The following is a 17,669-nucleotide window of genomic DNA, read 5'->3' as shown; positions in this document are numbered from 1 at the left end:
CATTTCTGGTGTGTTTACCTACATTTTAGCTTTCTGTGCGGAGAAAGCCACTAATGTCTCATGACACTGAGGCTGTAAGACAAAATGAACACCACAGGCAAATCCTGCAGAAGTATCTTCATGCTGATGTTTGGCATCAGTGTTTCTAAGGCCCAGGTCTCCATGGAGAGTGCCCCAAGTCACATCTGCTCTTGCTGAGCAGAGTTCTGCTGCCTGTCGTGGCTTGCACTGGATTAAATACAGCCACTGGAACAGCACGAGGTCTGAACCATGTCAACATTACTGCTGCGGGGACTAGGCTTGTCTGTTCAGTGGCAGGCCCCAGCGCTCAGTTCCGTGCTGCGCCGTGCCACTGGCGGTGGTGATACAGCTGCGAGAAACCAGTCAGTGAGTGATCACAAGGAGTCTTCCGCTACGGTGGGAAGCTGAGACCTTCTTTATGCTTTTAGCTTTGCTACAGCCTTCAAAGGGACGTGGGCTAATCTGTTGCTTTCTGTTACTTCTATCTGTTCCCCAAGGTGTGGGGATAGAAATCCCAACTGGGCTCAAGTGGAGATGTTCCTTGGAATAATTAAATGGAAGAAGCTAAAGAAATGCAAAGCTTTCTGTAATTATGACAACCAGACTTCTGTTTAGAGCCAAAGAGACAGGATATTTTATTAGCAGCACCATTACAAACAGGTCTTTGAACCTATTTTCTCTTTCTCTCTGTAGTCCCATGCAAGGAAGAATACTCCTGCTTACTCCAGTTCTACCTCAATGGCAGCTGTCGTAGGAAATCCCAAGCTCCCTTCAGCAGTTATGGACAGGTGGCTATGGGGACCTATGCCCTCTGCAGAAGAGGAAGCATATATGGTATCTGAGTTACTTGGCTGCCAACCCTTAGTTGGCAGCGCAGCAACAAAAGAGAGGGTCATGAGCGCCCTCACTCAGGCAGAATGTGTCCATTTTGCAACTCATGTCTCCTGGAAACTGGCTGCTTTGGTCCTGACACCCAACACTGACAGCAATCCAGCCAGCAGCAAGAGTTCTTTTGGGAATCCCTACACAATCCCAGAATCCCTTCGGATGCAGGATGATGCCAGTGATGTGGAGAGCATCTCGGACTGCCCTCCTCTTCAGGAGTTTCTGCTTACAGCAGCTGATGTCCTGGATCTGCGGCTTCCTGTCAAATTAGTCGTTCTTGGCTCTTACCAGGAATCCAACAGCAAAGTCACTGCTGATGGAGTCATTGGCTTGACGAGAGCATTCCTGGCTGCTGGGGCTCAGTGTGTCCTGGTGTCACTCTGGCCTGTTCCTGTGGCTGCTTCCAAAATGTTCGTGCATGCCTTCTATTCCTCACTCTTAAATGGGATGAAAGCCAGTGCAGCGCTTGGAGAAGCGATGAAAACTGTCCAGAGCAGCAAGCAGTTTTCCCATCCGTCCAACTGGGCAGGTAGGAAGGATCTGCTTCTTGACAAACAAGACAGGGTTTCTACAAAACGCTCTTATGCCAAATTGAGTTAAGCAAGGAGCAGTGCTAGCAGGTGGTTTGGAGTAGCATGTGCCCTGTGCTCTCTCTGAACTCTGCCCCCATGTTTCAGACCCTGATTCAACTGACTGTGGCTGAATGTCAGTGTCATGGGAAACAACAGTATTTCACTGTGTATAGTGAGTGGGTTGTGAATTTGATGTCATTTAAAGCAATTGTGAGGTGAAGTCTGTTTCGTCACAATAGTTTCATGTCTGGAAAGAAACAACGTGCAATACAATAACTCCTTCCCCGTGTTGGAAATCTAGTCGGTCAAATTTCCTGTGTACTTGGGATGGAGTTTGCTGGAGCAAATTTACAGAACCTTCTTACTGAGAATTTAGTGAAGGTCTAACAAGGATGCAAGAGTAGCACTTCTGGAAGTTGCAGCAGCAGCCAGTAGCTGTGATTTCTGTGATGTAAACCTTGCAGGGCTTACTCCTTTGGGTCTTTTAGGAGAAAGGTTTCCCTTGTTTCCACTGGAAATTTCTCAGCAGTGTAAGCTCCGTGGTGGAGTGCTGGTGCTTGCTTGCTCTCAATTAGATGAGTGAGTTGAGATTCAGAAAGACAAAGAGTTCAACGGTGTTTCTACAGGAATATGTACAAATATCCTGCTTTTTCTTTTTCCTGGCACAAGTCCTGGTTTTTGAAAGTTGCAGGCATTCCCTAAATGGATTTTTTTGCACAGGCAGTAGTACCATGTTTTTTAGATGAGGAAGCTGTTGTGAGTATGGCTCTGATGTGAACTGTGTGGAGCTGGAGGAGTGGGGAACTCAGTAGAGCTTGTGAAAATGAGCACCTGGGAGTTAGTCTGACAGTGATGTCAGGCATGTTGAGTACAGTGTTAGCATGGGATTCAGACAATACAAGATGGGAGCCGAGTTTAGGTTACAGTTCGCAGTTCAGTTTGTATTTTATTTTCCTTCCAAGATTTTTCTGTCTCAAAAGGAAAGAGCATTCAAACAAAAAAAAAGTGGCTGCTTCCCAGGCAAGCCAGAATGAGCATGGACAGGGGTGCTTGGCACCACCACCAAGTGCAGGCTTCCAGCTCCTCACGGTGTCTTAGTACTGCCCCTTCCATGGTACGTGAGCAAGTCCGTCACACGCAATCCCTGACTCTCGCCTTTGACTCCTGATGGTGAGTCTCAGGTAGAGCACCAGAGTGAGGTCGGGCAGCCACGTGCTCGCTGCAATGGGTGAGAAGGGGCAGGCGGAGCTCCTTGGGCTGACATTTGGAGAATCTGGCATTCAGATGGCACATAAGCCGAGACAGGTTTCTGACTGAGATGGGGAAAGCTCTCAGTTTTCTGAGTTCTGTTTCTGTGAGCTCTGTTCAGCATTTCTTGATTTCTGCTGCTGTAAAGGAGACTTGTAGCAAGCTAGGACAAGTTTAGCTGCAATACAGTGTTTTTGTGCTTGCTTGGATAGGAAAACACTCCATTTAATAGAGGAGGGGACAGTAAGAAGCATCTAGAAACTTTCTGGGAGTTCAGTCTATGGAGCCGGGCAGGGATTGGGCAGCTGCTCTGGGAAAGGAATGTCACCCTGCAGGGCACAGTGAAGCATCATTCCATCAGACTGAGACAGCAGAGGACATCTGCTTCTCTTTTGAACATTTTCTATAACAAAAGGAGATTGAGCGTCTCTTATTCTGAATCCTGCAGGCTTCATGCTTATTGGGAGTGATATGAAGCTGAACAGCCCTTCTTCGCTAGTAGGACAGGCCCTGACTGAGATTCTGCAGCACCCTGAAAGGGCACGAGATGCTCTGCGTGTCCTGCTGCATCTGGTAAGAGAAAGGAAACCTACCACACCCAGCGGGCTCCAGGGAGGGGCATTGCAGCCCTTGTAGTTGTGAGATAATGTGACCTGTGGGTATGCATCTGTAAATGATGAATGGGAAGAGAAGCACCCTGATGTGCAGCAACTCCCTCTTGAATAGGTACCTTCAACCCTTCTCCCTTACCTTAACATAGTCTCTGGTCAGTGTGAAAAGACTAGGACACTTGATGGTATCCAGGGCGAAAAAAAAGGGAAAGTAAGCGGAGTCTTACATTGTATTGTGACAAAATCCTCCCCAGACCTATCTGTTGAATTGGGTCTCAGCTTTACAAATGAGATAATCATTGAGGTTAATTGTTTCTACAAGAAAATAGCTACAAATACTGCAGTCGTGGAGATGCAGAGCACGGTGGCTGCTGTCTCTTCGTGTATTTGGAAGATAAGAGGCACCTTTGTCCCCAGATGTGCCCATAGCCTGTTGTGGGGAGCAGCAGGACTGAAGCCAAACTGCCAGATGGCTAGAGTAATCTCTCGTGACTTTTAATACTTTTCTTTCCAATGTATCTTCTGTGGTCCTGCAGGAGTGTGGAGTATCCATAGGATGGCGGAAACCTGTGGATATTGCTGGTCATCCCAGTTGCTGGGTTTTGTGGACGCATATCCTTCTTTACTGTTTGCCATGTAGCTGCAGACTCTGGCCTGGTAATAAGCAGCATACATGAGAGACTGGAACCTGACCCTGAGTCATGTTCTGGGGAGAAATGCAGCTGCCAGGCTTATGGGAAATGATGACAATCAAACTGGTACTTGGTTTCTGTGGCATTACTTCCCCCAGCATCGCTGGAGTATTGGCACTCAGCCCAGTGATTTTACAGCTGTGGGTGCTGAGTTGCTGCAGCCTTTGCTTTCAAGGGTGCTGACATCCTTCTGTGTAAGGCAGGCCAGGTTCAACGTTGGGTTTACTGTCTTTCAACCTGCTGTTCCTGCCTCTTCACTGTGTAAAAAGAGGCAGTTAGTAAAAATCTCTTATAAAATAAGCTAATGCTGTATTTTCCCCAAAGGTGGAGAAATCATTGCAGCGAATCCAGAATGGGCAGCACAACTCCATGTATACGTCCCAACAAAGCGTGGAGAATAAAGTTGGTGGAATTCCAGGCTGGCAGGCCCTACTCACTGCGGTAGGATTTCGGTTGGACCCTCCAGCCAGTGGCCTCCCGGCAGCAGTGTTCTTCCCAACCTCTGACCCTGGTGACCGGCTGCAGCAGTGCAGCACCACCATACAGTCCCTCCTAGGTAAGAAGCAGCCAGCTATGGGCTCTGTCCCAGCAGACGTCAGCCTTTCTCTGCCTTTCTCTGATGCAAGCCTGTAAAAGTGATGTTTTACATCAGTGAGGTTAAAGTATTTAGCAGGGTGGAAGTTCTAGAAGTAAATGTTTACTGAAAATTTTGTCATAGATGGGAATCGTTTACAACTGGGCCCAGTATCTGAGAAGCATGATGTGACTATTACTTTCTCCCAGCTCTCAGTGAGAAAATGTGTGATCAGATGCGAAGTGGGAAAACCTCTTGCTTTCTGGAAATTGCCGTTGCTTCCAGAGCTCTTCAGTGATATGGGGGAGATGCATTAGCCGAGTTTGTGTTCTGCTCAGGTGGTTGCATTTCTAGTAGTCAAGAAACAGATACTGAACAATCCCCGTTTCTGCTAATGTTTTTCAGGTTTGCCTAACCCTGCACTTCAGGCACTTTGTAAACTTATCACAGCTTCAGAAACAGGGGAACAGCTTATCAACAGGGTAAGTTGGGAGGTGTTCCTCCGGTACCGGTTTCCAAATGGTTCTTCCCAGGTCAGTAAATTCAGAAGTGCACAGAATGGTTTATGCCCTGGTCTGTCAACCCAGAGCTTGCTAGGAGACTTCAGGGTTGAAATTCTAAACTTGCCTGTTTGTGTGAATGAGTGCGTGTCCAGAAGAGAAGGCGGCAGGTCTGTCACTGGGCTGCATGGCCTTGGGTCTCCCTGTTCAGTGACAGAAGTGAAAACATGAAGCCTGCTGCAGTGAGGGGGAAGCAGAATGTGGGAAATGAGTGGCAGAAACACTGATTGCCATCTGGCCATCCTGTCTAGGGCCCAGGTTGGCTGGTCTTTGCCCACTGTAATTACCAAAGTCCCAAGGTATAGTTGACTTTGGACAATGCAAGGTCTCTCAGAAAACTGACTGAGCCTGTGCTTCTCCTGGTGTGCATGCTCGTAGCCCTGCGGGAAGGACTCAGGGTCTGTAAGAGAAAGGCAGTGCCGCCTGTGGCTATGAGACTTCTCCCTGCTCCCCCCAACCTCCTTCACATTCCTCCCTCTCCCCAGTCTTTCTAGCATGCCTAGCCTAACCTAACCTTTCTCTGTGCCACCAGCCTGGCTGGATTTCCAGTACATGTTTCTTACTGTCCTGATTGCTCCTCTAAGGAGGTTTATCTTGATCATTTGCCTGCCTTAGTAGATGAACACACTGCACATAGTGAATGGGTGTATAGCCATGCAAAAGCACTCTAGGGAAGTGCCGTGGTGGGTAGCTGGGATTATCTCTGTGTAGCTTCAGAGGGCTTCTCTTCATTCTGTCGAGTCTCTCTGTGCAAAATGCAAAGAGCCCCAGCTTTGCTGTTGCCCCCTAAGCAGCCTGCTGTGTCAGTCCCTTAGACTGAGTCTGCTTCAAGGAAAGGGTTTCTTGTTATGATCTGCAGTAGCGCATGAGAGATTTCTAATGGCTTGTCCTTTAGGGCGTTTTGCTTTCTTGCCTTGGCCGTTTTGCCAGTGCATGAGACTTCTGTGGTTGCGCAACAGGGTTATTTTTTCCTCACTGCCACCAGAGGGAGGCCCGGAGTCGAAGGGGGGTGATACGTAGAAGGCAACATTCCGACAGGACGGAGTGTGTTACAGTGTCCGTGAGATTACTTCACAATTGTCTTCTTGCCTCGGATCATTAAATCACCCAAGGAAAAACATTCAGGTGGTTGTACGCAACTAGCAAAAGGTGCACTTGCCATTTCCTCAGCTGCCTCATGCAATAAATACTGGCAGGGGTATTGCCTTGTTTCTGCAAGTGTTCTTCTGTAGCCCAAACCTCAGGCAGAATTTCCTTTTGCACGAGAGTCTGTCCAGTTGCAAGTTAGGGCTTTGCAACTTAGCTCTCCCTTCCTCTGCACTTACTTGCTTTTTTACCTCTCCTTCCTCTCAGCAGTTGAGTTGGTGAGCGGCAAAGGCTCTGCCTGTCCCAAAGGAGAGAAGACTTTGTTTGAAACTGAAGCATAATGACTGCTGGTTCAGTCAGTGCATGTTGCTTACTGTCTTTCCCGTATGGGTGATAGGCATCAAGGGAGCAGGTGCTCTTGGCATTGGTGAAGCAGCAAGGCAGGGAGCCTGATCTTTTGCTCTGGGTAGAAAATGAGTATTTTTAGTGCAAAGCAGAAGGCGGGAACCTCAAAAGAGAACTTCAGTGCTACTGCATGTGCAAGGAAAAGTTAGGGATTGCTGGCTGCGTTAAGTGCCAATAATGTATCCCAGAGAAAACAAGAGAAGGGCTTGTTTTGTGTTCAGCCCTCTGCCAGAATTGGGTTGGCCTGAGTGTCTGCCTGCTAAGTGTACAAGTTGATTGCAATGAGCTGGGCACTCCCAGATTCTGGCTGCCTGTTCCCACGCTGTTAGGCTCCTGATTCACAGCTCAAGCCGTTTCCATTGCTCCCTTCTTTCTCTGGACAAAGCATCTTGCAGTCAGGGTGCTGGTTTGCATGTGGATGGGTCACTGCAGGCTTCCCAGTCGCAGGCATTTTGTAGCACAGAATAACCTGTGTTCTTTCTTTCTTTTCTCCTCTCTTTTCCTTTCTTGTTATCTGCTGCCCGAAGGCTGTTAAAAATATGGTGGGAATGGTGAGTATTACATGCGCTGGGGAACAACACTACTGTGCAGGACGAAATGTCTTCGTCACTGCAGAGCCACTTGCCTGTGCTGCGTAGTGTCTTCAACCCACTTTCAGGCCTGGCATTTGCCCCGTAGTGCTACTGTGGAAAAAAGGCTGTGTAAGCTTTTGTGGATTGTAAGAGATGGGTGGTCCTGAGGTTAGCTGGTCCCTGATGAATGGCTTTCCATCCTTCCTGCCCTGGCTGTGTTTTTGAATTACGTGGGATCCTGGCACCTTAATTTGTGTCAGATCTTCAGAAACACATTTTTTCTCTTCTTTGCTACTCCTGTCCCTTGGGCACAGTTGAGAAACTTCTTTCCTGGAGGCCATGGAGGTATTAGGAAAGTCTTCCGTGCTTTCATATGACTTGTTCTGCCCAGTTAAGTGCTGAGAAAGAGTTTCTTGGGATTTGCATAAGGAGTATGGCTCAGTCATGGAATGGGCTTTAGTATGTTTCTGTGAAGAGCCCCAAAATATCTCTTTCCTTTTCTTTCACTTCACCGATTTTCCTGCTATGCTTCCTTCTTGCTCAGTTTCCACTGGCCACACCCCCAGCCCTCACCCCTGTTCTGTCCCCGCTTTTGCTGCTGTTTCAGTTTGTCCCTTGCTGCTGTCCCTGGACTGTCCCTCTGCCCAGACCTTTTCATCTCACTGTTCTGTTCAGGAGCAGCAGCTGAATATGTGGGTGTACAGGGAAAGGGGTGTTTGCAGTGCATTTCCTTAGCTGTCGGAAAAGCAGTGACGTGATTTGTAAGGAAAGACTAATGTTTGTATTGTTGTCTTCAGCTGCATCAAGTCCTGGTTCAACTTCAGGCAGGCGAGAAGGAGCAAGATTTCTCCTCTGCACCAATCCAGGTTTCCATCAGTGTCCAACTCTGGAGGCTACCTGGCTGTCACGAGTTTCTGGCAGCTCTAGGTAGGACAACACTTCTTTCTGTTGTCTTTCTAAAAGCTATTGCTGTTCCTTTGGCAGGGGTATCTGCACTGAGCAAGGGTAGGATGTACCAGGGTGCTGGTATGTACTAGGGTCTACATCCTGCAGAAAAGAGAGATGAGCACTAAATACCAGACTGGATTTTATGCCAGTTTGGGCCTTGGTTAGGGTTAGTAAAAAGGCATTGTGGGGAGGAGGCAACACTGCAAAGCGAAACATCCAGGAAGATGTCTGGAGGAGCTCGTAAAAGCCACACGTCATTTCTCTCACACAGTCGTGCCGCCTGCAGCCCGGCCCTCATCTGCTGAATTCCAGCGTCTGTGCTCTTCTTCAGACCCATTTGTGAGAAAACTTTGGATTAATGATGAATGGTAGAGGCGTGTGGGACGCTGTCCCCTGAGATGTGTTCAATATATCCTTCTCCAACAATTCCAAATCATTCGCAGCTAAAAAAGTACTGACTAGTGCACTTCGGGTGTCAGTTTGGACAGAAGTGATTTGTTTAGGTGTATGTCTTCGCAGTCCAGTGCCATAAAGCTCCCGACACCTCCTGGAGAAGGGTGCTGAGTAGTAATAAAAACAGACCAACGAACTGTACATTGTAGGTGAAGAGTCATCATTCCAGGACACTGCGGGATCTCATACCTCTTTGTTCTATTTCTGTTATAAGTGAGATCACACTTGTTTAAGACATTGGATCTTTCTGTGAGATGTGATTTTCTGCTCCGTATTCCACTACAGGTTTTGACCTTTGTGAAGTTGGCCAAGAGGAGGTGATTCTGAAAACTGGGAAACAAGCTAACAGGAGAACCATGCACTTTGCTCTACAATCCTTGCTGGCACTTTTTGGTAAAGCTACTTACAGTAGTTTTTGTTCCTATATCGTCTGATGATTTGATCAGAATGGCTTTTATTGAAATCTCACCTTCTTAGCTTTTGCAGAGATCATACATACATCATCACACGTGTGTCGTACAGACCGTACTCATACAACAGCTGCAGCAAATGGTATTTTTATATGGGAAACAAACACTAAGCCTTGGCTGAGGCCAAAGCTGGGAATGGGATCGAGCAGCTGGAGGATGTGTAACTTTTTGAGGTGTAAAATGATAACGAACTGACAAGTTTCATCTAGGATACCTGGACTGAGGTTCCTGCCTGTGTGTTTCCTGGGCTGTGCACACTTCTCTTCTCACCTAAGTAGTAGCTGGGTTTTTTGAAGTAGCACAGAGTCTGAGTGCATGTTTTGTAGCATTTCCTCTTAATTCTGAGACAACGTTACCTGGCTTTGTTTGATTTTACTGTGTATCTAGGGGCATGTTCGTACTTTTTTTTTTTCTTCTTTTTTTTTTAGATTCTACAGAGCTGCCGAAGCGCCTTAGCCTGGACAGTTCCTCATCGCTAGAGTCACTGGCTTCTGCTCAGTCTGTTTCCAACCCTGTACCCCAGTATCAAAACCCTCCATTCTCTCCTCCTTGTCCAGACAGCATTGCATCAGATGCCATTTCTGTGTATAGCCTGAGCTCCATTGCCTCTTCCATGAGTTTTGTTTCCAAGCCAGAGAGTGTGCCAGATGGTGGGGGACACAGAGGGCGCCAGGACTATGAGAGGCCCAAGAACATCTACCCGCACAGGTCTGCAGTACAGAGCCAGTTGTCACCACAAACGAGCACTGTAGCCAGCAAAGATGAGGAAGAGTATGAAGGTTTTTCTATAATCAGCAACGAGCCTTTGGCCAGTTACCAAGAAAACGTAAAACCAAGATTTTCGCCTGATCACAAACAGCCCAAAACTGGTCAGGCTGGAGGCATTAAAGAGTGTGTCAGCTCCAAAGGGAGCATAAGTACCCCAAATTCTCCTGTTAAAATGACTCTTATTCCCAGTCCAAATTCACCTTTCCAAAAAGTTGGGAAGCTTGCAAGTTCTGATACTGGGGAATCTGACCAGTCTAGCACTGAGACTGACAGCACTGTCAAATCCCAAGAGGACAGTAATCCAAAGCTTGATCCACAAGAGTTGGCCCAAAAAATTCTAGAGGAAACTCAGTCTCACCTCATTGCAGTTGAACGTCTTCAGAGAAGCAGCAGCCAAATAAGCAAGAGCAACAGTTCAGATGATGGGGCTTCCACCCCAGCAGGTGTGTCTGCGTTCAGATCTTCAGAGACCAGTGCGTTCAGTCGGCCAGTCAGCTCTAGTCAGAAGAATCAGTCTTCACCTCTTGCAATTAAACCAAAGCCTCCAACAAGGAGTTCATCCCTTCAGAAAGTGAGTTCTGGCTACAATAGCCCTACGACATCGGAGATGTCAAACAAAGAAGGCACAGGCCAGTACAGTGGGCAGCCATCCCCCAGTTGTGATTCACATGGGTCCTTAACTGAGCAGCCTCACTTCAAACTCAAGTACCCCAGCTCACCCTACAGCGCTCATATTTCTAAATCACCCAGAAATATCTCTCCAAGCTCAGGGCATCAGTCTCCTGGTGGCAGCACTCCATCTCCTGCTCTTTCTTATTCCTCAGCTGGTTCTGCTCGCTCAAGTCCAGCTGATGCCCCAGACATAGACAAATTAAAAATGGCTGCCATTGATGAAAAAGTGCAAGCAATTCACAACTTAAAGATGTTCTGGCAAAGCACTCCCCATCACTCCACTGGCCCGATAAAAATTCTCCGAGGAGCTCCTGGAACAATGACTTCTAAGAAGGATGTCCTCAGCTTGCTGAATTTATCTCCACGGCACAGCAAAGAAGAAAGTGCAGATAAGCTGGAACTAAAGGACCTGTCTATTGAGCAACACCTTGCTTCTCCACAAAAGAACCCTCCAAACGGACACAGGCGCCCTGAAACTACAACTGCAGTGACATCAACGCATTCTCCACCTTCCAGTAGCACTCCAGGAACTGCACGCTCCTTGAGGCTGCCATCTGGGAATGGTTATAAATTTTTGTCACCAGGAAGATTTTTTCCTTCCTCCAAATGTTGAAATGTCTTGAGTACCAGCGGATGACGTACAGTCTCGTTAAAGTATTTGCTTCTGCCCACCTGCCTTTATCAACACAGAACCGGTATCTGAGAAGCTGTGGTCATACCCTCAGTCGGCAGTGCACAGGGATGTGACAGACTGGCCCTGTCTGTCACTGCGTAGGAACACGGGCCTCACACAGTTGGGTTTTAGTTTCCCTTATCAGGACCTTGGCCAGACTCACTTGGTAACAGGTTATATGTAGTGTTCAGTATTTGCAGCAACGGGTCCAATGAATCCGGTTGTTTGTTCATAAAATACTAGCTTTTAAGCTGCCTACTTGTATTTCTTAACCTAACAAGAGGTGTTACAGCTGGCTTTTTATACGGAAATTACACATATCAGGGATTGGAGAGGGAAGGGAGAGGAGGCAGAACTTTCATGTGTACCACAAAGCATGCACAAGTTTCCGCCTGGAGAAGTACAAGCCATTTATTTGATTGCTTTCAAAGGCTGGCAGAGAGGACAAGGTAACATGCCGCTAGGTATCTCTGCCAAGTTAGCCAAACGCAAGAAATTGCTGGCAATAAAACTCCATAGCAGCACGACGCTGGCGGTTCTCTTGCATCATTTAGAGGCTGGTGAAACAAAGACAAGAGGACAGAGGTGCCACATTCTAAAACCTGCACCTTAGGTAACTTTTTCTGGAGGGAAACCTTTCAGGTGATACTTTGCTGGTTGGTCTGCTCAAAAGGGACGTTTGGGGCATCATGAGCAAGGTGAGCCTCAGCATGAGGTAGTGAGTGTGTGTCAGAGATGAGCACTGGTTTTATTGAATGCTCGGATCTTTCTGGCACGCAGCGTTATGAAGGTGAAATCTGCACCTTGGCAAGTGCGTGGGCAGCACAGATGCCTTCTGTCTGCTAAGCGTGCACAGAAAAGAGTTACGGACGCTGAAGCTCAGAACATCAGTGGGCAGGGATGTGACATCAATGCGTGTGGCTTAGAAATCACCTGACCAACTAAATCCTTCCCTGATCCTGCCAGGTCATTCCACGTAGCTCATCAAGGGCAGGTCTGCAAACCTTTCCCCTGCTGTGGAAGCAGGTTTCCTTTGGAGCACGTATGCCAGCCTGAGCAGACATCGGTGCGGTCAGAGCACGTACGTTGAGGCAGCCAGCAGAGTGGCTGTGTGCAGAACCTGTGTGCCCTCTGATCCGTGGAGGGAGGAGAAGCACGAGCACCCCAGGGGTGATGTGTAAAAGTGAGCTTTCCTGGGCTGGATGGTGTTTAGGTGTTACGGATCGACTTGGAGATTGTTTCTTTTAAGCATCTGTTGAATGCAGTGATGTAATTGGGATCAAAATGATAATTTATCTGCACTGAAAACGGTGGGCGTGTGGTACCATTAACTGGGCCACGCTGCGCACTTAGATCCAAGCAAAGTATTTCACAGGCCATGTGCTATGAAGTCGGAGCACTGGATCACCAAGGCGTTTGGTTTCTATTCTGCACTCCCAAAATTCGCTGGGTGACTGAAGGCTACTCACTTCACCTCGCCGTGCCTCGTCTTCCCTTTCTATCTAAATGGGGATAGTAATACTTACCTACCTACCTCACAGAGGTGTTGTGAGGCTTAATTAATTAGGCCCTGAGTTTTAGCTGGATCTTAAGTCAACTTCCAGTCTTGCACCTGACTACCTGAATGGTGAGTGCAGTCAGCTCTCTAAACTATTAGGGGCACATTGCTGATGCAGATAATTGTTGCACTTATCATGTCTGGATGCTCTTCTTGAAAAGACGGATCTGACAATTAGTGATTTTCTTAGGGATCTTGGAGGAAAAGCATGATAGCAGGACAGAGAATTCAGTTCTGATACCGGAATATAAAATTACTTAGGCTCAGCTTACTCGTGGTGCATATATCAGATGCTTGCTTTAGGTATGCTCTAGAATCCACTGGTTTTGGGAGAATGTTTTCCTTTTTGCCATCACAAGAAATTAACACGAGCACTAAAGGCGAAGAATACAGGGCTGTGTTGTTACAGTCAGCTAACGAGGGACGGGTGATCGCAGAAGTTTCAGTGCAGAGAAGCAAAAAGAGCAGCTATTTGTCTGCTCGTGTTATGCAATGTAGCAAAACAGTTGAGTGAATCTGTTCAGCTCATATGATGCAAGTTATTTGTCTGTACATTACATCTTTCTGTGATGGTTTGGTGCTAGATATCATCTTCCCATCATTTGGCAGGAAAAAGTAGAATAGTGGGCCAAAATGAGTCAGTACAGTGTCTACCCATCATGTAGACCGTGATGTTGCTGATCATGCAACTTGCTGTGGTCACAAGACTGCTGAGACTTCATGTGACCTACTGTGTTTCTAACCAGCTTAACTGTTTTAAAACGACATCCCAGGAACACCCAGGATGGAAGTGGGCAGCTTCTTGTTTATAGCAACAGCAAATACTCCCTGTAGTGCTGCATAACGTGCCAGAAATAAGCCTCTTTACTTGTAGTTTACTTCCTTACTAAAGGATCTTTTAATCTGTAGAAATTATGTATTGCCATTTTGGTTCAACCCATCTTCATGCTGCCAGTAGGTTTCGTACTGGCTTAAAGTTTTCAGAGAGAGACAAATCGGGGCGGGGGGGGGGTGGGGGGGTGGTTCTTCTGTTGTTGCTTTGGGGAGGGGAGAGCATTAGAAACAGGGAAGGGTTCAGATGTAGAGGAAGTTCAGTATTTGGGAAAGTGGTGTTGTATAAATATGGAAGGTGAGTGTCACTAGAACAAGTCCTTTGGGAAATGTGTTTCCATCGACGTGGCACAGGGCACTTCCATTGGCTTAATAAGAGCCATGAAGATGCATGCTCACTTGTGGCTGGGAGATGCTTTACACACCTTGTGCCTCACTCCTCCACCCCCTGAATGAGAAACAGCCCCTTTGTGAGGAAAAAAGAGTTTTATCAGGTTTGCCCAGTATGTGGAGAAATTCAGGAAATGAAAATAACACGTTCTCTGTTTGATATTAGGATTCCTTCTGTGGAGTTTAAATGCATTTGTCGTCGTTGTATTTGTGCATGGTACAAGTGACAACACTGCTTAATACAGTGAGCAATAAGAATTAGGTATTATCCACTTTCACATTAAACCTGCCACATGCAACCATTCCCCAAGGCCATAGAATGTATTTTAGTTTGGTTTTGCCCAGTATGTTTTACTGTGTGAGATTACAGATTTTTTTTTATTGACTGTCTTTAGCTCCAACTAAATGGGAACAGTGAACAATCTCTCTGATCAAAATCCAGTTTCATTTGATTCTGTTGGTTAGCCTGTACTCTGGCCTGGTACTGATTTTCCTTCTTTTTAATCATACCTTACTTAAACAAGGAAAAAGCATTGAAGGGGTGCTACACCCATGTATGTCGCTCTAGGCCATATTTCCTTTCGTTTGGTCAAACTCGCTCTGTGAACATCTCTTTCAGGTTGCGGAACAGACCCAGGTGCACAGATACGTCTGTGAATCTGTTAAGAAACACGGGTGGTTTCAGGCTAGATGGTAACAATGGGTTTGAGCAGTTTCAGGTTCATTGCGTTGCCGTGCCGTCCAGAAAGGCTGCAAATGTGTGTGGAAAACTTGGTCCCTCGGTTGCCAAACTCCTTCAAAAGAGCGCTGAAGATGGTGACTCGGAGAGGACTGTCAGCAAAGACCCTTCCAAGCAGCAGCCCTTTAGCACTTGCTCTCCTTGTATGCAGTGTTAGCCATGTTTGGCCTAGATGGACTTTCTTTGTAAATTAAAACTCTGTTTCCAGACAGCATTAAACTTTTTATATTATGAAATTTACCATGTAAAAAGATTTTCATATTTTTATTGAAATTGCTAAGGCATTTGGCCTTCTTTCTTTGTGATTTCAGTGTCTATTAAAGCATGAGTTCTCTGAGTACTTAGTCTCTTGGTCTAGGATGATGTTGGGAAAGAATTCGCTGGCACACTGCGCTCTGTGCTGGCACCCAGCTGGGTGCTAGTGTGTTCCTCTGGCCTGCTCCCAAGAAGCAAAGTCATAAATTCATCTGCATTTTGTCGCAAAGCAGATCCTCAGCTTCCCCTGTGGAAGTGAGAGGTCACTGAGAACTTCCTCCTGTTTCTGTGGCAGAATGTAGTGTTCCTGTTACAAACGATGACTGGAAATTGCTTTTCCTTTTTCGAGCAGGTGGTGGGAGTGTCAGTATTTGCTCGCTGTCTGTCTTGTTGTCAGCAGCACAAGGACACACAGGGTTGGAAGGAGCTTCAAGGACCGCCCCATCCCATCCCTGCGCCATGGAAGAACCAAGTGCTGCAGGTACGCTGTATTTCCCCCCGCTGATGCCGGTTGGAACTTGCTGACTTCAGTCTTCCTTCCGCCCCCATGTGAAAGGTGCCCTTGTGCTTAGGGGGAGTGTTGGTGACCAGATGAAACTAAAGAGAATTTGGCTTTTTTTATGGTCTCAGAAGTTTCCATCCACGCCAGTCTCCCAGTTGTGTAAATGCAGCCTCTGGCCATGTGGACAGAAGACGCAAACCATATCCTCAGTCACGACACAGCAGGCTCTTACTGGCCTACAGTCTCTAGCCTCCAAATCTTTCATCTGCTGAGAATGAGGTGACCTGAACCACATGAATCACTGCCATCTCCCTGGCGTTCGCTGTTGTAAGGGACCTTTCCTGGTATGTGTCTGAAGTCACTGATTCTCTGTATTTGAAGGCCTGGGCGGGGCAGCCCCCCAGCAAAGGTTTTCTAGGTGGCTGCCTCAGCTTAGTCATGCCTGTGTGGTTACCTATGGCCTGGTGACGCATCCAGTGTGAACCAGTAGGCAGCTGGGGTGGATGCCGCAGTTTCCTCTGTCATTGTTGCCAAGATGCTGCTGCTGTACCACAGAGAGGCAAGGAAGTCCTGTTCCTGTCAGAGGCGAGCTGCTAGAACAGCAGCTGTGGGAAGAAGTCAGTTCAGCGCTGCAAAAACGAGAGGGCAGTTGTCTTAAAGCCTGGCCGTGAACATTTTTGTATCAAATCCTTAATATGCAAACACATGTTGGGTGCAGGCCGGAGCATTTTGTGAGTGTCAGCACGCACGTCAGTACTGTGCCTTGACGTGCACTACCAGCAGTGTGTACCTGAATACCTGCCTGGGCCCTTCCTGTGGCCCCGCTGCTCTCGGCTCCCAGCGGGAGGCAGCCCTGGCTTCTCACTGCGGTCAGTCGTGGGCTTCCTTGCAAACATCCAGCTCTAGTTCTGTCTTACTGCTTTCCCCAGATGGCCTCGCTTTCTCGTTACTTTTTATGTACTTTCCAAAGAGAAGGAACTTTTTTATCCCTGTCAGAAAGAGTACCAGACGCCTTCTGTTACATGATGACATCATTTGCATGTGGTTTTATTGGTAAGTGACTGTGGCTGGTATTTCAGTGGCCTCCACGACAGCTGTTCCGCAGGGAACTGCAGCAGTTGCCACTTGAACAAACCAGAAGCGTACAGGGGGCTATGTTCTCCTTAGCAAGTCTCTCCCACATCCTCCTCTGAGAAGCCCATGGAGAGGGACATTTGTTTTCCAGGGGCTGGCAGCAATCTCTCGGAAATAGCCGTAACAAACATCTTTTCTGCTCTTGGATAGTCCTCAGCCTTCCAGTGCTTTGTGGCCGAGAGCGAGCTGGTGGAGGAGCATGTGCACGTGGCCAGAACATGCAGGTATACCTAAAAGGTGCTCCGAGTGCCAGGGGAAAAGGCCAACTCTTAGGGCTACCCATGTGGGCACCCACTGCACAGGAGCTGGCAGGTCAGATGGGAGAATGCCAGTTACTTGGAAATATCAGAGCTGGGGTATGCTGCCCTCACCTCCACCGTTCTTGAATCGCACGGCAACACAGCCTGTGTGCTGAAGTGCACAACTTTGATCTTTTAGCATAAAAGAGAGCGTTTAAATATTAAAAAAAGATGTTCCCATTGTCAGTTCATTACATGGAAATGTTTCCTGTGGTTACAAATCCCTCCTCTGTCACAGGAGGAGGAATAGGGCTCTGGGAACTCAAAGGAAGGGAGTATCTGTGTTTCAGAGAACCACTGCTGTCCCCTGCATTGGCAGCGCCGTGCTGCAGCTTCTCACCCCACCGGCTGGGGGCAGCTCATTGTCCTGCTGTGGCCAGCGGGAAGGTGTCGGAGCGAGAGCAAAGCCTGCGCAGCAGCACCGTGCGGGAGAGCAGAGCAGGGTCAAAGGAACTTCAGAAGGGAGCATGTTCCCGAGGTCCCTCAAAAGGCACACACAGACCTAGAGCAGGCTCCCAGCGACTCCGCACAGGCACGAGGGCAGGGGTAGCGAGGACCTGACCAGGGCCCCAGCGGGGGGTGAGACAGACCGCGGCCCAGCGTGCCTCCAGCAGCTCCCCTTGCAGAGTTCCTGAAACTGCTTTTGTGTTTGAATGCCACGGTCGCCCCTCACGTGCGCGCAACCCTGTGGTCTCAGCAGGCTTGGCCTCTGACAAGCTGGGAGCCACTGATGTGCGGCAGCGTGAGTTCC

General features: G+C 47.8%; 1 protein-coding gene across 2 annotated transcripts in view; it reads left to right on the top strand.

Moving 5' to 3' along the window:
* The window catches only part of TTC28 (tetratricopeptide repeat domain 28), a 178,634-nt gene extending 167,310 nt beyond the window's left edge, over window positions 1–11,324 (top strand). Inside the window, exons 16-23 of one of the 2 annotated variants that reach the window (XM_086473966.1) lie at window positions 715–1,435; window positions 3,175–3,299; window positions 4,354–4,585; window positions 5,009–5,085; window positions 7,182–7,205; window positions 8,024–8,153; window positions 8,913–9,020; window positions 9,526–11,324. In XM_086473966.1, coding sequence (XP_086330092.1) covers window positions 715–1,435; window positions 3,175–3,299; window positions 4,354–4,585; window positions 5,009–5,085; window positions 7,182–7,205; window positions 8,024–8,153; window positions 8,913–9,020; window positions 9,526–11,150 — 3,042 coding nt within the window. In that variant the 3' untranslated portion in view covers window positions 11,151–11,324. The remainder of the gene's footprint in view (window positions 1–714; window positions 1,436–3,174; window positions 3,300–4,353; window positions 4,586–5,008; window positions 5,086–7,181; window positions 7,206–8,023; window positions 8,154–8,912; window positions 9,021–9,525) is intronic. The other variant, XM_086473965.1, reaches the window with a different exon arrangement.
* The last annotated feature ends 6,345 nt before the right edge of the window (window positions 11,325–17,669 follow it).

This window comes from Leptosomus discolor, chromosome 16 (assembly GCF_034619465.1).
Source record: "Leptosomus discolor isolate bLepDis1 chromosome 16, bLepDis1.hap2, whole genome shotgun sequence".
NCBI lineage: Eukaryota > Metazoa > Chordata > Aves > Leptosomiformes > Leptosomidae > Leptosomus > Leptosomus discolor.
This window is presented reverse-complemented; position numbering and strand designations above follow the sequence as displayed.